This window comes from Tupaia chinensis, unplaced genomic scaffold (assembly GCF_000334495.1).
Source record: "Tupaia chinensis unplaced genomic scaffold, TupChi_1.0 Scaffold000322_1, whole genome shotgun sequence".
NCBI lineage: Eukaryota > Metazoa > Chordata > Mammalia > Scandentia > Tupaiidae > Tupaia > Tupaia belangeri.
Genome location: NW_006159816.1, coordinates 5,449,361 through 5,470,875, shown reverse-complemented (window position 1 = coordinate 5,470,875; position 21,515 = coordinate 5,449,361). Strand labels below are relative to the sequence as shown.

The 21,515-nt window shown below is 39.0% G+C and overlaps 1 protein-coding gene and 1 pseudogene across 1 annotated transcript in view; both read right to left on the bottom strand.

Moving 5' to 3' along the window:
- Window positions 1-21,515, bottom strand: part of PDE11A (phosphodiesterase 11A) — a 439,743-nt gene that overhangs the window by 110,759 nt on the left and 307,469 nt on the right. Inside the window, exons 11-12 of the mRNA XM_006151668.3 lie at window positions 11,902-12,048; window positions 11,497-11,604 (exon numbers count right to left, since the gene is read on the bottom strand). Coding sequence (XP_006151730.1) covers window positions 11,497-11,604; window positions 11,902-12,048 — 255 coding nt within the window. The remainder of the gene's footprint in view (window positions 1-11,496; window positions 11,605-11,901; window positions 12,049-21,515) is intronic.
- Window positions 5,530-5,658, bottom strand: LOC114008354 (uncharacterized; annotated as a pseudogene).

The window sequence follows — 21,515 nt, the reverse complement described above, 5'->3', positions numbered from 1 at the left end:
CACATATTTACCTCTCTCCACTGTGATACCTGAGTCACTGAAGCAGCACCTATCTCCTGACTGTGATTTAGAGCTGCCTGGTAAATGGTTTCTGAGAATCGTCAGGCCTGAAAAATGTCCACCTGCCACTAAGTGTCCATTTGCCCCTCCCCCACCCTCATCCATCTTCCGTCCAGTCCTAGCCATTCAGACCCACATTTGCCCCTACAGAGCAGCAAACGTCAGCTGTCAGCTGAAGACAGTATACTTTCAAAAGAAAGCAGAGAGACAGCAGAGAATATTTTTGAATGTATTTACTCCATTTGTGACCTACTTTATTCTTTTCTTTTCAAACAAAATGATGTCTTTTCTGCTCTTTGCCCAATACCTAGGAATTTTATTGACCCTCATGCTAATATATCTTCTCACTTGTATTCCCTCATGGTTTACATCAGAAATAAGAGCAGTGAACCCAGGGTAAGTATTGGGTCATCAGAAAAGTCATGATATATTTTTCTATGTTTTTTTTTCTATGCAAAAATGTGTCATGACTTTTCCAAGGATCCAATAAAAAGTAGTCAAAGCACATGAACCTATTTCAGTGGTAGTTCTTTATTGGACTGAAATATAGTTGGGATAACCTTACCCTCCCACCCCCATCTACTATAACATATAATAAGAAGGCTTTTAAAGTATTCAAACTAGTTAAGATTGATTCTCAGATTCCCCTAGATGATCTAGTAACTTCTATCATTAGCCAAATTTACCCAGCCAGCATACACCCTAATTTCAAAGTTGATCCTGAATGACATTAGTGGATGGAGGAATACCATATCCAAATGAAATGGTTCTGTGGCTCTGTTGAATGAAAAAATATGTAAAAACAACAGCCATAACAACACTAGATGGTGCTATAGAGGATTCATTCATTGAACAAATGTTGTTAAGTGCCTATTATGTACCATGTAATTGGTATTTTTAACAAAAGGGGCTTGGGGTAATATTAGCAAGAGTTTAGTGTATGCCATGCAATAGTCTAAATACTTCAAATTCATCAATTCATTTAATCCTTAAAGGAATCCTCTGAAATAGATACTCTTCTTATCTTCCCATTTTATACTTGGAGATATTGTGGCACTGACTTACCAGGCTACAAAGTAACAGATGTGAGATTAGAGCCCAAGCAGCCTGGCTCTCAGCCAGTGTTTCAACACCATGATGTAACAGCCTCTCCAGCAAGTGTAGGTACACTTGAACAGCTCGTAAGCATTCTTGATATGACAATATTAGACAAGAGCGCTTTAAAGAATCACCTTGGTATATACTTTACTCCACAAAGGATGGTTTTCTTGGATTGTATGAGGTTACTATTGAAGAACCATTAGACACTCTTAGACTAAACACATCTCGAGCACAGCAAAATGTACCCACTAATAAAGGGTCCAAAGAAGTTTAAAGAGAAAAGAAAGGTACACTAGTTTGCAAGAAAGAGCTCAGCTTTATAAAATGTCTAAATATATGAATAGAAAAAAACCCCCAAAACTATCAGGATGTACATCAAAATGTTACCAGCAGTGGGAGTACAGGTGACTTAATGTTTTTATTTTTAAAAAAATGTATTTATTTTTAAATTATTACTTTAAAATTTTCTATAGGGCACATGTGCCCATGAGAGAGAGAGAAAAACTGGGCAAGTGAGAAAGCAAACTTGCAGGTCTGGGACTCAAACCACAGTCAGCCATGTGGGAGTCTAGCACCTTCATCACTTTGCCACCTCCTGGCCCCAATAGTTTTTCTTTTGTGCCTAAAATTTGTGTAAAAGATATTTACTGTCAGACTACATATACTGTGTGTGTACTTGCAAAATGTTTTTGCTTTAAGAAAAAATCCATAATTCATCAAACTATTCTAGGTTGAAATGAAGTAGTCACATTCTGAGAAGTGCTCATTCATTTATTAATTGAGCAAATGTTAATTAAGGATTTACTCCATCCCAAGTACGACGAACAGAGCCGTGAAGACGACTGTTACAGTGCTGGCTCTTTCTGCACAGACAGTCTGGTTTCACCTCGTGCCAGCCAGAACGGTGCCACAAACTGTCCTTTTCTGACGAGAAGCCATCGCAAGGTTGGTTGCTCTCTGGAAGAGTAATGGCAGAAGCATCCAGGCACTCCTGCTTCCTTTATGGAGAAGGAACCTCATGGACTGCATGTGTTTGGTCATGTATGCAGCCCTGGCACAGGCGACAGAGAAAGCGATGCCCGACAACCTGGCTACCAGAGCTACCCGCACGATGAGGGGTTTCCGGAGGACACCCTGTTGACCCTGAGATCTGGCAGACAGCACACTGAGAGGGAGGGACTCCAAGGATATACAGGAAATGCCTGATGGTCGCAGAAATCCCAAACTAAAGGTGTTCGATTCCTAATGTTCCTCCAAGGATGTCAATATCCAGGCATAAGAAGTTCAATGTATAAAGTTTAACTTGTTAATTAGGCACAATAAGAGAGTAACAACTAACAATAAAATGGAACAAATATAAGAATGTACTGTAATAAACGTCAGGTAAATGTGGTCTGGCTCTCAGAATACCTTACTGTACAATACTCTCCCTTCTTAGGATTTTAAGATGAGAGAATGCCCATGTGATGAGGTAAAGTGAGGTGAGTGACGTAGGCATTGGGACCTCACTCACAGTGACGTAAGCATTTAGGTGATCGGGGATCACTGAGCCATGATGATGTCACTGGTTGAGTGTCAGGAGTAGATTATGTTGATGGTTGGGGATCTTTTTTTTTTTGAGAGTTTTTTTGCTATAGGGCTCATGTGCTCGCCAGAAAGACAGAGAGAGACAGAGAGACAAAAAGTGAGAAATCACCCCCCAGGGGGAATGGCCACGCCTCAATCCCTTCTCCACTCTCCTCTCAGGATCTTGGGCATGCACACACATGCGCCTGGCGTGAGTTTAAGCCACTGGGTCAGGGACTCAAACTGTGGTCGGCCACATGGGAGTTCAGTGACATAGACATTACACTAACTGCTGGTCCTAGCTGGGGATCTTTGAGAGTTGAATGTACTTTTGCTGAAACCTTTTGGAAGAATGTTGTACTGGGAAGTTGTCCCTGTTTGTTTATTTTTTGTTCTTGTTTTTTAATTCATCAAAGTGTTGATGCAGAGGTTGTAATCTTTTAGTAATAATATGGGTAACTTTAGTGCTGTATTTTATCCAAGGATCGTAATCCATAATGTTGTGTTTTAATGTCAGCATATTTCCAAACACTGGCAAATTTTGGAAGTGTCCACATTGCATGTTCTGCTTCAGTTTCTTGTTACTCATCTTCATCTGTAGAGGACTGAACAAGTTCTTCGAATTCTTTGTTAACATTTCTTTTTAACTTTTTTTTTTTTTTTTTGGAGCGATTTTTGCTATAGGGTGCATTCGCTCTCCAGAAAGAGAGACAGAAAGTGAGAAATCACCTCCCGGGGGGATGGCCACGCCACAATCCCTTCTCCTCCATTCTCCTCTCGGGATCTTGGGCATGCACACACACATGCCTAGCGTGAGTTTAAGCCACTCGGTCCGGGACTTGAACCACAGTTGATTACATGGGAGTTCAGCAACATAGCCATTACGCTAACTGCTGGTCCCATGTTAACACTTCTTGATGACCTTCACTATGTTCTTCTACTTCTTCAGCAACCATATTGGCAAATCCTTCTCTATCGACTTGTCTTACTGAATGAATGATTTTCTTAATTTCTTCCTTGATCCCTAGGAAGCCTGTAAAATCACTCATGACTTTATTCCATGAATTCTCCCAAGAGTCATTTATAGTTTCTGATTCAAAGTCATTTATTACAGCTTTGATGATTGTTAGTACATCAGCGATAGTGAATAGTTTCTAGCCCTGCATTATGTCCATAGAGGGTTTGTATTAATTGCTGATCAAATGTGACCAAATGCCATGGAAAACCATCACATGATTTGTTATGGAGATGAAGCTATAAGGTTGTATTTGAAGATAAAAATACAACCTTGGCATTTTTGTTTTCAAAGTGGTTAGATTCAGGATAGCCAGGTACATTGTTAATTATGAGAGAGAGAGGAGGTATGTAACAGGGTCTTGCCATGGTGTACTCAGCCTCTTAGGTAGGTAGGACCACAGGCACAGGTCACTGTGTTCAAGCCTGTGCAGAGTGGGCTGGAAACCTCACTTGGGTCTGCCATGCAACGTCAGCCACTGCACGGTGGTATCTTCCCACTTGTGTCATCACAGCTGGGCTGCAGTGGCTACTTTTAATAGGCCTTTAAATTCTAACCTTTTCAACCCCCTTCCCCAGTATTTGTTTACTTCTGGGATGAAGCATTGGTTAAACCATTTCATAAGTGAGATGGTTGTCATTCATCCTTTTGGATTATGTTGCCAGAGCCCGATACATAATTTTTGGTTTGGGTTTTGAGAGTGTTTGGGTTATTTGTTCTGCCTACTACACCTAGCTTTTTCAAATATCCTGCAGCGTTACCACACTGAATCAGAATAAATCTGTTCTTTCATGTGTTATGCACTGGTGCTCCTTTTGAATTTTTTATGAATGCAGATTCTATTAAGTATCTTCTTCCAGGAGAGCTTGGTTTCACTGCAATTGGAGACTTGCTTTGGATGATACCCTTTCTCCTTAATGAACTTCTTCTGTGACATGGGGCAGCAGCTTCTTCATCAGCAGATACAACCTCTCCAGTAATTTTTATATTTTTTAGTCCCTCACTTGCAGTAAAGTACCACTCATCTTAGAGAGTCTCTTGGTGAAGTCTTCTCTAGTGCAACATGTTGTCGTCAGTTGGAATGGCGTGTTTTCTGTTCATGTCTTCCACCTACAAATTTAATGCCTTTTCCATCTTAATTAAGCAGCTATTGTGCTATGTAGCCATAACTTTTGCAGTTTAGAGGTATGTCAACAAAACTGCACAAATTTCTTTTTCCTTTTTCACAATTTCACAGAGAGAAGATTTATTCTTACCATAGATTTTTAGCAACTTCATCATACATTTCTTCCCTTTTTAAGTCAAGGTTTTCCCCCTTTTCACTAGGGGAACACTTTATGGCTTCTCTTTGGAATATTCAAGTTGTCACCATCACTACTATTATACTTTGGGACCATTATGAAGTAAAACAAAGATGACCTGAATACGAGTAGTATGCTATTGGGATAGTCAATTTGACAAGGAGTTGGCTACTAAGGGGCTTGTGGGAGGATAACATATTTAGTATGAATATAGTGGACAGAGGGATGATTCATGTCCCAGGTGGGGTGAAGTAGGATGGCATGAGATATCATATTGCTCAGAATGGGCACAATTCAAAATTTATGAATTGTTTATTTCTGGATTTTTCCATTTAATATTTTCAGACTTTGTTTGACTATAGGTAGTTGAACTTGCAGAAAGCAAACCTACAGATAAAGGAGGACTACTGTATTAAAATAAAATTTACTTGAGCCAAAAGTGCTCTTTGAGGGTTTCATTGTAAATATCACATGCAAGTTGCTCGTGTCTCCTAAAAAGTGCCCTAAACTGCAGTGTTGATGGGTAACCCTGCTCTGCTAGGCCATCTTTTCAATTAGCAATAATCGCGCCTCGGATAAACCTCATTGGCTACGATACTGCCACTGCGCAAAGCTACTGCTAGGCCATCTTTAACACGAAGTTTGTGAGCACTGAAAATGAAGGAGATCATTCAGTGCATATTAATTATGCAGAAAGATAGATTTCTCAAAGTGCCATGGAAGGCCAGGCTCATGAATTTCAAGACTCTGAGGCCTCTTCTAAGTTCACCTCAACTTTTATTAGCCATCCATGAGTCAAAATTAAACATGAGACCCATGAAAAATTAAAAGTTTTTAAAGCTCCCAACTTAACATCCTAAGGTGCCAGGTTTCAGTCCCAAGAAAGTACCACTATGAAGTCATAAACCTTGGAGAATGGAGGCCGTGATAAACGACCGCAGCTCTGCGGCTGTGGGTCTCCCTGGCCTGGAGGATTCGGCAGGCATCATAAAACACAAAGCAACAGATTAAGCAGTTTACCAACACCGTAAAAATCTTAAGAATAAATTCACTTTAATCAAAAATCCTATATTGTAAGTAGGCAGCCCCAGTCCTCAAACCACAAACATTTCCTTACAAGCCTGTGTGCATGAACGAGAGCTTAGCCTTTCCTTGCAACACTGGGCATGATTATGTTCATACACTTTTACAATTTACATGTCCTAAGAAAAATACCCAGCTCTGGCTGACGGTGCGGGAGAATTTATTTTCACTAGAAAGGGAATGACCCATAACTCATGAATGGCAGCGCTTAAAGTGAGTTATGGAGGCTACTCTCCTGTGAGAGGAAATGGATTGGATTATCCTTCTGCCCAATTGTATGTTTGGTTATTAGCACACCAGGTTCTTAATTATGTGCGGCTTTGCCTTTTTCTTTTGTAAAATAAATGTGGATAAAGGAAATGTCATCTAGAAACATGGAGGGCCTAATTGGGGCTCTGAAATGTAGGCAGAGAATAAAAATAGAAACCTTCTTAAATGATTAAAAGACAGGAATCTCCAATGTCGTTTAAACATACTATTCAAATTTATTAGCTCCTTAGTTAATTTATAGTACCTAATGCTGATCTTCTGCAAAAACATTAAAAATCATTCCTTTCCTAAATAAAAAATTTACCGCCTTTCATAAGCCTCTACATGAAAATTTAAAATGCGAGTATTTCTAAGATGCAGATTTTATTGGATTAGAATGACAATATTGCCATTGATTTTAAAGTAAATATCCCTAGTTACTATTTATACTGATGATGAAGTACAATGTAAACACCGTAGTTGAAGATTACAAATAGGATTATTGTTTGTTATTTTGTTACAGTCAGTTCCAGGACAAAACACCTAGATCTCTTTGTACCATCCAATGTTACAATCTACAAAAGAATCTCATTCTGTTGCGGATTGGGGCTATTCAGTAAAAAATATTTCATTAAAAATTCCATTGATTTCTTTACTTCTTGGGGAAGAGATTCTAATTTTGCTTCTAAGATGTCCTTTCCAATTTTTCTCCTACCTAAAAAAGTCAAGGACTTTTCCTGACAACCGCAGACAGCGGACAGCACATTCTCCTCAAGCTGGCGAACAGGAGGGATTTTCTTCCTAAACAGCCCTTATGCTTTCTAGTTTGAATTATCAATAAAACGGCTTGGCTTATCTCTGAAAATAACCTTGTTGACAACACAAATATGGACTTAAACATGCTACCTCTACATTTAAGATTTAAGAAGCCCCCAGTAAATGTCAGGGGGTGTCAATGTGTTTGCTGAGATACTTGGTTATTATTAGTGTTTAACTGCAATTCCCCACCAGCTCCACGCTGCCAGCACCACCATAAATTTTAATGTGATCATGTGCTCTTCTCTTTTCATATCCAGTGAATTCTGCAAGATCATAATATTCTATATGAACCCTGGTTGAACCTTACTGTGATATGAAGAAAGAACAAGATTTCTAGCAGTGATAGTTGTTCATCATTTTATGTTTTTTTTTTTTTTTAAACTGGATACTGAACAACCTGGTTCCTTGAATAATATTACCCCAAACTAAATTCACTCATTCAATTAATCTTTATTGAGCCCCGACAGGATGCAGGGCTTGGCCTAAAGTGCTAATGAGTACATTTATTGGATAGTAAAGAATACTGACTCTTAAGGAAACCTTTTTTTCCCCCTTGGAAAATCTGTCAGAGCTCATACATCATTTATAAAACCGAAAAATTCTCTGCCACCTTGACACTGCTACATGTCTTTTATTTTATAGAATACAAACAAAAGCACAGTTGGTTTCTGTATTTTCTCTACCTTGTGAACATAAGGGATGTGTCCATCAGCTTCTATGATATGTGTGCTTGATGGAATATTTTTTTCTACAAGCTTCTACAAATAAAGAGATTTGGTATAATTATTATTGATCTGCAGGTTTTTATTCATTGTTTTAACCACAAATAGTAACATCAACTACATACTGTATTTATCAGAGAAATGAAAAGCATTCGGTAAATTTTAACTAAGTAAATTTTCTAAAGCAAAGGATAATATTCAAAGTTTCCGTTTATAAATTTGAAATTTCAGGCTGGAGGCATAGAACACATTAATGTCATTAACGTATTCCCAGTGAGCTAAATTCCCACCATTTTATTTTAGCAATTTGTCTATTTTACAAAGTAGTTCTTTTTTTTCTAAATGAAAAAAATTACCTTATGATGTAAATATGAGCCTAAATACTTGTGCAAAACCAATTCTGAATCATTACATTTATTTTCATTGTGTAAAATGATTTTAGGGTTGAAGATTAGGAAGCTGCTGCATATATTTATAATTTGCTTGTTTTGTCATACATAGTGTCAAAATTTGCTCTGCAGTGACACATAACTATGCATCTTTCCGTTCTCAGAGACAATAGGCTTAGGAAAAATACACATCACAGATTTAAGGTCACAGGGAGAGCGCTGCATTATTCATTTCTAACAGCAGAGCGGGCAAGGAAGCAATCGTAAAACTGGCCCATCCTGATCGGAAAGGCTCTTTCAAACAGACTAGTTTTGTTGGCATCTCTTTTAAGGAAAACATTATTTTGTGGTAGGATGTATGTCTCAGTGTCTCTTGTGCTAGATGAAAAGAAGCACTTTCAAGAAAGGGTGGTTACTTTTTTTTCCTTCTTTTTCCTGGCATCTGGCTCAGAAACTTTGCCTTGGAGCGCCATCTAGAGGAGAATTTAGCACACAGAGACCATGTTTTCACCTTATGACTCAAGCTGAATCCACTGGCTGGGTAAGATAAATTTCTTTCTTTTTTTTTTTTTTTCTTTTTTTCCAGATTAATAGAAAAATTTGATTCTAACCCAATACATGGAAATTGACTATGATATCACTTGAATGGAAATAGAGCCAATTATTAGGTCAAAACCGTGAAAGGCTCTAGAAGTCTTCTAGAATACCCTCTTGTGGAAATAAGGAGGGTACCATGTTGCACTGGCTGAGGTCGTATTTTAGAAACTAGATCTCATGGGTCATTAAGTTCTTTATTATTTACACTAATCAAGTCATCTTTTTGATCTCTATAACTGTTTTCCTAACTAAAAGAAATTCTGATCAATCAGATTGTTTATAGTCAAGTTGGAGAAGATACTTGCTTGTGTGAGGGATGAATGAAAGTTGACATTTTAAACTTCTAATTCCTAGTAGAGGTGAACATAATATAATGAATAAAAATGTTATTTTTTCCATATGTGGCTATTCGATTTAATGTGAGGGAGAAAAAATTATTAATATGTTCTTTTCAAAGTCATGTTTTTATTTTATGATACCTTCCCAACCTCCATTAAAGAACTTTAACAGCATAAGTTCTTTTTGTGCACTAGCTTGAATAGAAAAACAAAATCCAAACCTTCTCTGACAGGGATACTCTTCAAAAACAAATGCATTCTGAGCTCTGAAGTCATGGGTATCCTCATCGTGGTGACATGGTTATTTTGAGTTCTACTTCATTCAATTTCTTAAAAAAAGATCAAGGTTATTCCCATCATGGATATATTTGATGAAAACTGGGTATATATTTCTTTTTACTCTTAAATGTCCACCCTACTCCTATTGTCATTGGCAGATTCCCCCATCCCAACTGTTTTAAGACTTGTCATAAAAATGTGTCTCTGTCCATTGTAAACTCATAACATTATGGTTATTCCTTTTTCCTTCATGGAAGGAGATTTTTTTGCCTACTTATTTTGGCAATTCACCATCAGTCTAAAGGTTCTCCAAAATAATTGGTTAATAATTTCTTTACTGGATGCCCTCTGTGAACCAGATACGTAAACTTGGCACATAGAAAATTATTCCTTATATACTGAGACCTGACTCGGAAAAGCACAAAGGTGTGTTTTTGCAAGCAGTGTTGGCCCCTGAGCAATAAAGCCTCGTGGTTCACAGCATCGTCCTCCCTTTCTCCCTCGGGTGATGGCTGACTGCTCTAGTAGTATATGCAACAGAAGGAGGCGGTCCGTCAGTTTTTCCAGGCCAGCCCGCCTGTTCTGAAGCAGCTGAGGACCCTAAACACAAATCCTCAAGTACAAAAGGAAGACATTTCAGTCCCATCATCTTATGCCACATGCATATTTGAGTACAAGTCAATTTAATGCATATTTGTTGAAAACTTACGATGTTATGTGATAGAGTACAAGGTGCTGGTGGGGCCCCTGATAAATAGATGTTGGGCACATAAGTAAACGTTGTTGTAAAACTAAATGACCTTTTTTCTCAAGCAGATTCCTCTATAGGCAAATGACATATTTATAATTTAAAATACCTGGTAGAAAGAAAGATGTGTTGTACCAGGTACAGTGCCGAGCACGAAGTAATTACTGATGCTCTGGGGGAAAGGGGAGAACTTCATAGAAAAACTGGCTTTAGATCAATGCTTTTAAAGGGTAAGTAAAAATTTAATAGGCAGAGAACAGGGCAGAGATTTTCATGAGGAAGAAGCAGAATTGTTTTTGTTCATTTGGACCAAAGAAAAATGCATGTCCTTTGGAGTATCCAGTTTTGTGTTTAAATTTTCATTTGGGTACAAAGATGTAAGGTTATTATCACTATACTGTGAGAATCCAAAACTCACACTCTTCTCTGTATGCTAAATACATGGACACACCCACTTAAATGTATGTATGTATAAATATGTGTGTATATACAACTATGAGTCCAAAGAAACCAACATATTTAAGCCAGAAAACATTTGCTTGATGATAACAATGTAAGCAGAAATTAAGACCAAAACAAACCTGATTTCTTCCCAGAAGATGGGGATGAATAGGAGGTTTTTGTTTCTTTCAATCTTGCCACAAACATTTGCTTTTAGATCAAATCTCAAAGTCCAGAAAACAGACTGGTCACAGCACTGCGATACAGTTCCTGGGGCAGAGATTTAAGCCTCGTGGACTTTGAACCCTGACAGCAACCATTCCTCCCCCTTCCTCTGTCTTCACCTCCACTGTCCTCCCAAATAAGCACTCTCAGGATTCCCATGCTTCTGTGGATAATGCTCACACCCCCTTATTTTGGATTTCACTTGCCCAGAGTGTCTTATCCAATAATTTCTTTGTTCTGATACTACCTCCATGTCTTCTTCTTCAAAAAAGATTGCTTTGAAAATCTAAGCATTCTTTTGTAAAAGAACCAGTGAACCTCTTTTCAATGTTTTATCTTGGTAAACTGGTTCTAGCTACCCTGGCTTCAAGGTGTCAAATGTATGACAGACACCTTGAAGCTTAGAAATTGGTGTCAAATGTATATTTCCATAACCAGGGCAGGAAAGTTCCAACATAAAATAATCACATGGCGATTTATCAAAGAAGTGGAAGTGTAAAAGAGAAGGCCTCTAGGTCTACACAGATGGAAGATGACCTTCCGCCATCACTGAACACACTTACAGTTAACATCGCAAACATCAGTTGGCACACGTTGAAGGCGTGTCTCCAGTTGTGGTATAGAACCATTCGGTAATTTTTTCTCACTGTCAAAAGCCACCTACACAGTGTCTGAAATGGGAGGGGAGAGGTCTTGTCAGGCAATGTGTCTCTAGTGGTTCATTATCAAAAACAATGCTTTTCTCTGAGAAACCAATAATGATCAGAGCCCTTCCACAAACATCTCCTCTGATTCTCAAGGTAATCTGAGGAAGTGTGTGGCGAAGAGATTACCATCCTCATTTTTGTATTTGAAGGCATTATCACCCCTTTTGTATTTGAAGGGATGGTCATCCTCATTTTGTAGTTCAGAGTGGCTAACAGGTTGTCCCAGGTGCATTGTTTGGGTCATCCAAGACAACATCTTACCTCATAGTCGATTTTAAATTTCTGTACCATCCCAAGTTCCATGAACATGCGGAGAGCAGCCGTGATCATGGCATCAACATCGAGCGAAAAGTCGTCAAAGTGAATGTCATCAATGGCAAGTTCTGACACCAGAGGGATGTTGGCGGCCTACAAAGCAAAAGACATAAGTCAAGCCAAGTTCGCCAGCTTTCCCAAACCCCTTGTGTTGCTATCGTCCCCTGCTTATCAGACATGCCACATAAATCAGGCCTGACCTGCACTTACACCCTGATACAGCTAAACCCTGAGCTGTAAATGTCTTTTGTTTCTGAACTGCAAATGCCCTAAGCAAATGAAGGGGGAAGGGGAGAGAAGCTAATCTGAAGATAAAGTATACACACTGGATCTAGCCTGCAGAATTTAGAATACAGAACCGTTTAGTTTACTAAAACCATGGTCATACAATATATTCTGATGCATATTACAAAGTGCTAAATGCAAGAAACATCTGGGCAGCCAGCAGCTGTGAATTTTAATTGCCACTATTCAGGGGAAGGAGATGGAATACTTTGCCTTGTTTCTTGTGTCCTTAAATCCGGTAGATTGCACGTGCTCTTTGTTGCACACGTGTTCTGTGTGCAAAGGATAGAAAGGATCAGACAGAACATCTCTGGTGTGAACTATGTTGTTGTAATAAAAGAGAGATGTTTGGAGGGCTAGGATAAGCAATGTGTCATTGAAGAAATAAAATTTGCTGTATTATTTAGCTTCATTTTGTATAAACATTATAACATAATTACAATACTGGCTATATACATTTAGGGTTTTGAAAACTCCCATGTCAAATAGCTGTTAATCAGTTGCCCACACAAACATAAAGGGAAGAATAAAAATATTTGGAAATTCTTTTCATGCTGATTTCATTGGGTTTATTATGCCATTTGGAACAATCTTGTTGGGGGGGGTCACTACTTTTTTTTTTTTTTTTTTAGGTTTTTGTCATAGGGCGTGTGTACTCCTGAGAGAGAAAGAGAAAGTGAGAAATCACTCCCCAGAGAAGATAGCTACACCGTAATCCCTTCTCCTCCATTCCCTCTCAGGATTCGGGGCACTCACGCACATGAGGCTGCCATGATTGTCAAGCCACTAGGTCTGGGACTCGAACTGTGGTTAGCCATGTGAGAATCCAGCTTCTTAACCATCACACCATCTGCTGACCCCATGGGAGTCACTTTTATGTTTTCAGGTTATCAGGGACCATTGTGAAGTCATATTCCTATAAATTACTCCTGGAGTAACAAGAACTACTTTGTGCAACGAAATCCAACTCAGGTGATTAATCAACCCAGAAACCACATAATGAATTCTTCCTTCCAACTTCTATGCTCCTTCACAGAGGTTCACATCTCTAGGCTAAAATCAAACACTGCTTATCCCTCCCATGTGGAAGAATAAGGAACAAATATACAAAGCACAGGACAATTTACCTTCTATTCTGAAGATGGTTTATTTTATTAAAAATAAATCATCGTATCCTTCAGTAAATTATCTTGGTGGTTAACGTGTTTATAGAGTCAGACTCCTTGGAATTAAAATGGTACGGCTTGTGAAATTTGAACATGGTAGTGGAAATTCTCTCTACAGTGTATCCTTGCTTGGAATTCCTATGTGTCTCCATGCAAGCACTTAACTTTGTTACTTTGCTTTATTTTATTTTATTTTATTTCATTTTATTTTAAAATAAAAATAATAATGTACATAGTTTAAAGAGTAACTTAGATCTACAAGGCTGGTCAGGCGCGTGCACACACACACACACACACACACACACACACACACACGTAGAACTCTTCTGGTACCAGAATTTCCCCTTGCCTGGAGGCAACCACTTTCAAATCATCTATATATCTATATCATCTGTATCTATATGTGTATGTTTGACAAAGTAAGATGTTTACAATTTTTTGGATTATTTTCTATTTTGAGTATTAAGTATTGACTTCCCACCATTGAAAATGAAGATTAAGCTTATATGATATCTGCCAACCTCTGCTGTCTCATGTAATATTCTTTTCATTCCTTAATACACAGACTTTGTTAGATAAATACTCAGAAGGTATATCATTGTGACTATGTATTAGATATGCATAACTGTCATGCAATTTGCGATGACTATCTTTTCTTTCCTTGACAGCCTTTTGTATTCTGCAGAGTTAATAATTACTTTTTAATGGCAATTATTAGTTCAGTTTTCTATGCACTTACAAGTAATTCACCTCCTAAACTCTCTACTGGTTGTCTAAGTCTGTTTTCAGGATTTTCACATGCTTTGGGTATTCCACCAGTTTCATGAAGAAATTGCTTTTGGAACTTTCTGAATCAGGAGTGGCTGTCTTCTATGTCTGATGTATACTTTTCACCCTGGGATGTTCTTTGCTAAAATTCTGGGGGTGCCTTCATCTGGTTCTCCTTTTTTGTTTTCTCCTTTCATTTTTGCTGAAACATAGTTTCTAACAGGCTCCCAAGAAAAGGTTTGGGGTAGGTAGGTCTGTGGGACCTTGCAGTCTGAAATGTTTTTACATTATTGTTCCAGTTCATCGATTGCCTACAGATTTTCAGGTTGGAAATCAGCTCATTCGAATTTCAAAGGGATTGCTCTTCCAGCTTTAGCTGTTATTTTTGAGAACTCAGAAGCTATTCTGGGCTATAAACTTTGAAATTAACTTCCCCTCCTGCCCCATTTTTGAAGGAGGTTCTTTTTTGCTTCCAGAGTTCCAAAATATCATAAAAATGTGCCATGGTGTTTGTTTATTTTCATCCAAAACCCTAAATACTTTGTGAACCCTTTAATTACATCATTTAATTTTAGAAAAAAAAATTCAAAAATAAATTCTTTGATGACTTCTTCCTCTCATTTGTCTGGGATTCCTTTTATTTGAATTTTAGACTGGATTTTCTTCTTTTCTACTTTCCTTTTCACTTCTTTTTTTCTTTTATTTCCTTTTTTCTCTTTCTTTTATTTTTTTCATGTCTTTAATTTCCTCTATTTTTCATTTTTTTTTTAACTTTATTTTCTAGGAAATGTTCCCTCTTTTTACTCCTGAGATTTTAATATCACAGTTTCATTTTAATAGATGTTCTTTTGTTGTCTGAATATTCCTTTTCATTTTTTAATAGCGTCCTAATTGTATTTTATGGACGCAACATCTTCTCTTACCTCTCTGAGGATGTTAATGGTAATTCTATTTGACATTTTCTTCTCTCAGTTTACTTCACTCCTTTCACTTTATTTTAATCTCTCTCTCTCTTTTATTGTGATAAATACATAACATAAATGTATTCTTTTAACTATTTTTAAGTGTACAGTGTACAGCATTGTTAACATATGGTTGTAAAACAGATCTCTAGACCTTTCCCATCTTGCATGACTAAAACTCCATACCATTGAGCAACAACTCCCTCTTTCTTGCTCCTCCCAGATCTCAGAAACCACCATCTGACTTCTTTCCATGAGTTTGTTTACTCTTAATTATCTCATATATGTAGAATCATATAGTATTTACTCTTTTGTGATTAGCTGTTTTAACTTAGCATAATATCCTCAGAGTTCATCCATGTGGTAGCACTTGACAGAATTTCTTTTTGAAAGCCTAGTAGTATTCCACTGTATGTATATATCACATTGTTTTCCTTCAATCCATCTTCCTTAATCACATATTCTTCAATAAATTATTTCAATACATTAGAGGTTTTAGATACATTAGAGGTTTTTTTCAGGTCTCTGGTAATCTTTGGCTTTCCGCTCCTGTCTAAACGTGGGACAGGCTGGCCCCATAGCTCAGCAGTTAAGGGAGCCAGATACCACATGGCCAACCGCAGCGTGACTCCCAGCTCTGATGGTTTGAAAACACGTGTGTGTGTGTGTGTGTGTGTGTGTGTGTGCCCAAAATCCTGATGGAAAGGGGGAATGGAGAAAAAAATATTATGGCATGACCAGGCCCCATTGGGGGATACTTTCACTCTCTCTGGCAAATGTGCATGCCCTCTGGCAATAATAAATACATAAAATGAAAGTAGAGCTCTAAATGCCTTTATTGGCACTTCCTTAGGCTTCTCTGCAGAGGGAATCTGACTGGCCTATTTCCTCAGGGAAGCCACCAAATGTCACTATCTTCATGTCTTTGCTGTTAAGCCACTTAGATTCCCTAGAGAATAATCCTCTGGCTGGAGGCTGGTGGGGACAGGGTTTAGAGGAGGAGTCTCAACACTGGTCTGCAACTGTCCATTCAGTCTTTCTGTTTTCAACCTTCATTCCCTCAAGCTCCAGACTTTGAACCCAAAGCCATGCTCTGATACACTCTGCAGAGGATAAGCCTCCAGCCTTTAAGGAATAGAGGAGTCAGACAAATAACCTGGGACTCTAATTGCTCCTTACCTCGCCATTTTCCTGATAGGCCCCACCTTCATTCTCACTTCCATTCTGCACTCTCACTTACCAGTTCCTGAGCTGTTTGTGGGGAGAAGTCTATAGTATAAATCCGCTTGCCTCTCAGCTTTTCCCATTGCAGTGTATTTTGGCCCTCTTAGGCTTGCTAAATTAGTTATGATTCATCTATTCATTTTCTAGCTTCCAAAATTTTGTCATTGTTTAGTTCTCTTCTGATTTGTCTTTAAAAGTTTGCAACTTTAAAAAAGTCTGTTTGGGGAGCCAGACAGTGGGTCAGTGGTAAAATGAGACACTTTCCAAGACTGACGCACATGGAAAGGTTGCTAGTACAAGTCCAGAGATCTTCCTAAGTATGCTGGGCATATGTGCTCATATCCAGGCTGGCTGAGGCTGGGGATGGATGAAAGCATTGAGATCCAACGGGGGATGTGGTATTTCTCTCTCTCTCTTTTTCTGTCTGTCTCTCTCACTGAAAGAATAAATAAATAAACTTAAAAAAAATCCCATTTAGAAGGGTTTAGGATGAGGGGCAAAATAAAATGAGTGTGTTATATCTATGATATTTATCCAAAAATTATTGAAATTATCTTTAGGAGAAAGATACATTAAATGTCAGCTGGGGAACTCAGAGGCAAGCCAGCCTTTGGTCCTTAGTCCTTTTGTTTCTATGTATGAGCTTGGTTGTGTCCATGCAGATGTCTTTGTCTGCTCTGTGTTACTGTGTGTTTACCTGTGTCAATGACCTCACCTATTAGACTTTAACAATCTTAGAAGCAAAAATTGTGTTTTCCCTTCTCCAGAAAAATTCTCTGTTCCCATCGCATGTTTCCAGACTTTGCATATAGAGAATGACAAGCAGTCAGAAAGATTTGTGATTGTTGTAATTTGTTCAAATTCAAATAGAAGCAGAAAACCTCTTCCAAATATTCAGAGGCCCTGTCCCCCAAGAGACAAGATTTCCTGGTCTCAGGAGAGAAGTTTGGTTCTGATAGGCAGAGGAGGTTGAACTGCTTAGTTTATAACCAAAGGAAGAGAAATGGTATTGGAGACAGCATTGCCGCAAACCAGGCAGCCCCTGTCTTGCAGATTATTAATAGAGTATTCCCTCATGCCATTATAAATCCTCTACTCTTCAAAGGCACTAAATTCACTTAATTATCTTAAAAATTAAAGAATATAGGCATCTTTTCATTATGAAATGTTAATGGAAAGGAAATAAGAACATTAGGTTGAAAAACGCGGGGTGACCTCTGGTTCACCAAGACCCATCCTTATTGACCTTGTCTTTTTTTCCCCTAATAGGTTGATTGATCCACAGTTAAATCATACCAGTCTATAGATCACCCTGAGCCCTGTCGTAAACCCTTGCTGGCATTTGTAGAGACAGAGAAAGTTCTAAGCCTTTCAGGAATTACCATTTTCAGCTGTTTTGAGAAGTAGGGGTAGGAAGGATATGGGTAGCTTTCACCCTTACATTCCTGGATTCAAGAGTAGGTTCTGGAAAAACTATGAAGAATAAAGTACCATGTGTATCCCAAGGAGATGAGCATCGGGGTCTAGTCTGCAGAAACTTGAGAATAGTCCATTGCCAAATTTCTCATTATGAGATATGTGCTCCCCATCCTTTCTAATAAAGAATGAGACTGCATCTTCCAAACCTATAAATAATCTAGCCAAAGGATATTAAGAAAACAAATCAAAGTCAATTTCTCCAAGTGTCAGTCTTCAACATTTAAATATTTATAAGGCACCATATCCCTAAATCAAAGAGGAGTGCCACAATCCAAAATAACTACTGAATTAATAGTCAGGAAATAACATTTGGATAAAAGAACCATTTACTTTACTGCAGCAATAAATGAAAACACAGAATTATGAGTCCTGGAGCTAATTTGAATAATGTTCAAGAAGTGGGACTGGAGCTGGCTGCCAGTACCTGATATCCTCTGACCATTCCTCTTCTTTGTTTGGGTCTTAATAGTTAAGTGGTTATCAAAGGGAGTCATAAAACTGCCTCCTCTAAAATTGAAAAGGTAGCTTTACAAAGAGGCCGTAAAATGTTAAAATACAATTCTGGATCCCTTGACACATGAATATTACATTTTGTGATGCTCAGAAAATGGGAAGAAACAACAGAGTGGGTGGTAGTCCAGCTCTGGAAGTTCTAAGGAAATTGACTTGTTGCCATTCTGGCAAACTCTGTCACCTACTCCTGTGAATAAAAGCAGAGGTTAGGGGTTTTAGGATTATGGGATTAATGGAGGCAGAAGGCTGTGCTGTAATAATGTGAAGGTGACAGCCAAGTTTTACCAACGTTGTTATAGCATTTATTATGTGCCAGGTACTGTTTGAGCACTTTTTGCATATTAACTCATTTGATCTTCCCAAGGACCTTAAGAGATTGGAATATTTCAGGTCCCATGTTGCAGTGAGGAGACTGAAACAGATGATAAACAAGTTGTCCATGCTTGTAGTGTAATTGGCTGAGGCAGATTGGAACCTGGAGAATTTGCTTCTGGAGAACTGACTCCTAACCACCCCTTTGCCTCTAAAAATGATCCTCAGCCAAGTTAAAGGGTGCTTCATTTCTGGGTGATGCAAACTAATATCAGCACACCACCTGTAGCATTCAGGATGTAGATGACAAGCCTATCTGCCCATTCTTTACTGTAAACAGCCTGGACCCTTCTGGAAGCACAATCTTTTGGCCTTTATAATCCATTTGGAGAAGTCTCTAAGCTCACAAATGACTTTGAAACGAGCCCAAGTTTTTAGCCTTGTGTTGATTGGAGCTAAGGCAAAATCAGCTTAATACTCCCATGACCATCTCAAAGAACTAAGTCTGATCAGGATCTGACTTGAGACAGTGCAGTGATGTCACTAAATGATAGGATTCAGATTTGTCTAGTAATTGTTTTCTCTTGAAGCCACTTATCAAATTTACCTTGGAGTTACGTAGAATATTCTTCACAAACAGATATGGACTCTAATTCTACCATGACACCTATTTGCTCAGCAGCCATGGGTAAGAAACTGAAGTTTGCCTTGAATTGGGTGTCCTTTGTGTAGACAGTAACAAACTATGTTGCATGATGGTTGTGAGAATAAAGGCAACATTGGCATAAAGAGCCTAGAACAGTGCTTGGAAATAGGATGCACTAAATAACAGTGACTGCTATGACTGTGGTTATTGATTACACTCATTATTATTTTCATACTGCTACTAGTCTTCAGAATGGATAGAAAGGACCTGGGGGATTGCAATGAGCAGACTACGAGGAGTCAAATTCCATCCTCTTCCTTAGGAAATGTCTGAATTTAATTCCTTTTAATTAAGTACACATGTATTGTGTGCCCAACGCCATGGCAGGCACTGCAGTAGGTGCTATGGGTAAGTTTGTAACATTGATGTGGTCCCTGTGCTCACAGTCTGTCGGGCGGTTACAGTACAACATGGTCTAGTGCTGCGATGGGATAACGCAGGGCACCACAGAGCCCCGAGGAGAGTTTAGTGAAATCTTTTTAGCGTAGTCTCCCTGTCTTAATTCCAAATTGACATTAAACTTGGGTGGTACAAAGTATATTTGGAATAATTTAAAAGTATTAAAAATGGTTACTAGTATCCAAAGTTTCTTGATGTTATAAAACCTATATACAGAGTTCAGAGGTAAAAAGAAGGAGCACCTGGGAGGTCAAGAACCACAGCAGAAGAGATCATCTAACGTGGGCATTGCAGGATGAATACAAGTTCACCAGGCATAAAGAAACATGGGCTCTACTAGGCAGTAAACAATGTGAGCAGAGTTCTTATCTCTCTGAAAATGGTACAATACCATGGACCTCTGCATTGATAAAAATATTGCTTGTTCACAAGGATTCAGGACTTGCCTTAATAGGTTTGGAAACTTTGGCTGCCTTATCACCTATAAAACTTGAGTTCACCCGGTGAAAGACATCAGCTTCACTAAGCTCCTGTCTGCGACCTTAAACTACGGCCCAGGGGCCTGGTGTGGCTGTGACCACTGGTCTGACTTCTGTTCACTGTCAATACCTGGTCTGCTCACTTGACCCCTGGTAGTGACCAGTCCCTGTGCTCTATGGTTAGAACTTCTAGAACCTTCCCTTGGAAGCTCTGGTCATAATTTTAGATGTGGCAGGTGACAAACCTTTGAACTCGGAAAAGCAAGAGTCTTTGTTTCTTTTCCTCTGTGCTGCACTCGATGGCAAATCCTTTCTTGCCTCTTATAGAATAATTTGAAGATTAAGCAGTAGTTTGTGTCATTCAGGGTAAAGGACTTAGTTTCTGGGTGGGTCTAATGGGCCATAAGGATCTATTTTTTTCTTTTTGGATAGGTTTTTGCTATAGGGCACGTGCACTTGCCAGAAAGACAGAGAGACAGAAAGTGAGAAATCACCCCCCCCCAGGGGGGATGGCCATGCCACAATCCCTTCTCCATTCTCCTCGGGATCTTGGGCACATACACACACACACACACCCGGCATGAGTTTAAGCCACCAGGTCTGGGACTCGAACCGCTGTCGACTGCATGGGAGTCCAGCGACATAGCTATTATGCCAACTGCTGGACCCCCCCACCCCCATAGGATCTATTCTGAAAGAATCAGAGAAGAGAGTGTGTTTGGAGATAGAAGGAAGGAAGTGCTCCTAGAACTCATAGGAAAGAGAAGAATTTTCCTCCTTATCAAAGGGCAAACAATGGGACAAGACAGGGAGGTGAAAGCCTCTGGGAGCAAGGCAGCTGCTCCTGGTGCATTTACCTAGAGATCTGATGCACTGGCAAAGGGCCATCACAAAGGCTTTGCTTGAATTCTCTTGAGCCCTGTGGCAGTTTAATTAGGACCCACAGAATGTCCCTCCTTTGTTCAAGTGACTCTTCCCTCCCCCATTATTCTCAACTCTGCCTATGAAAGACTGGTGAGGACTTTAGCTCATCAGCCCCCAGCACTTTACTCACTGACAACCCAAAGAGAGTGAGACTGGTCTGGGCAATGTGCCTCTGCTCAGTTCCCTAACATCTAATACCTAAGAACAACACCAAAGCCAAGAAAAACGGACCTGGGGTACCTTGAATGCTGGTGGAGAGCACTAGAAACTTGAATTTGGTTGGGAAAATGAAATGAACCAGCTCAAGACTCCCTAAGAGCAAGGATAGTGGTTAATGACATTC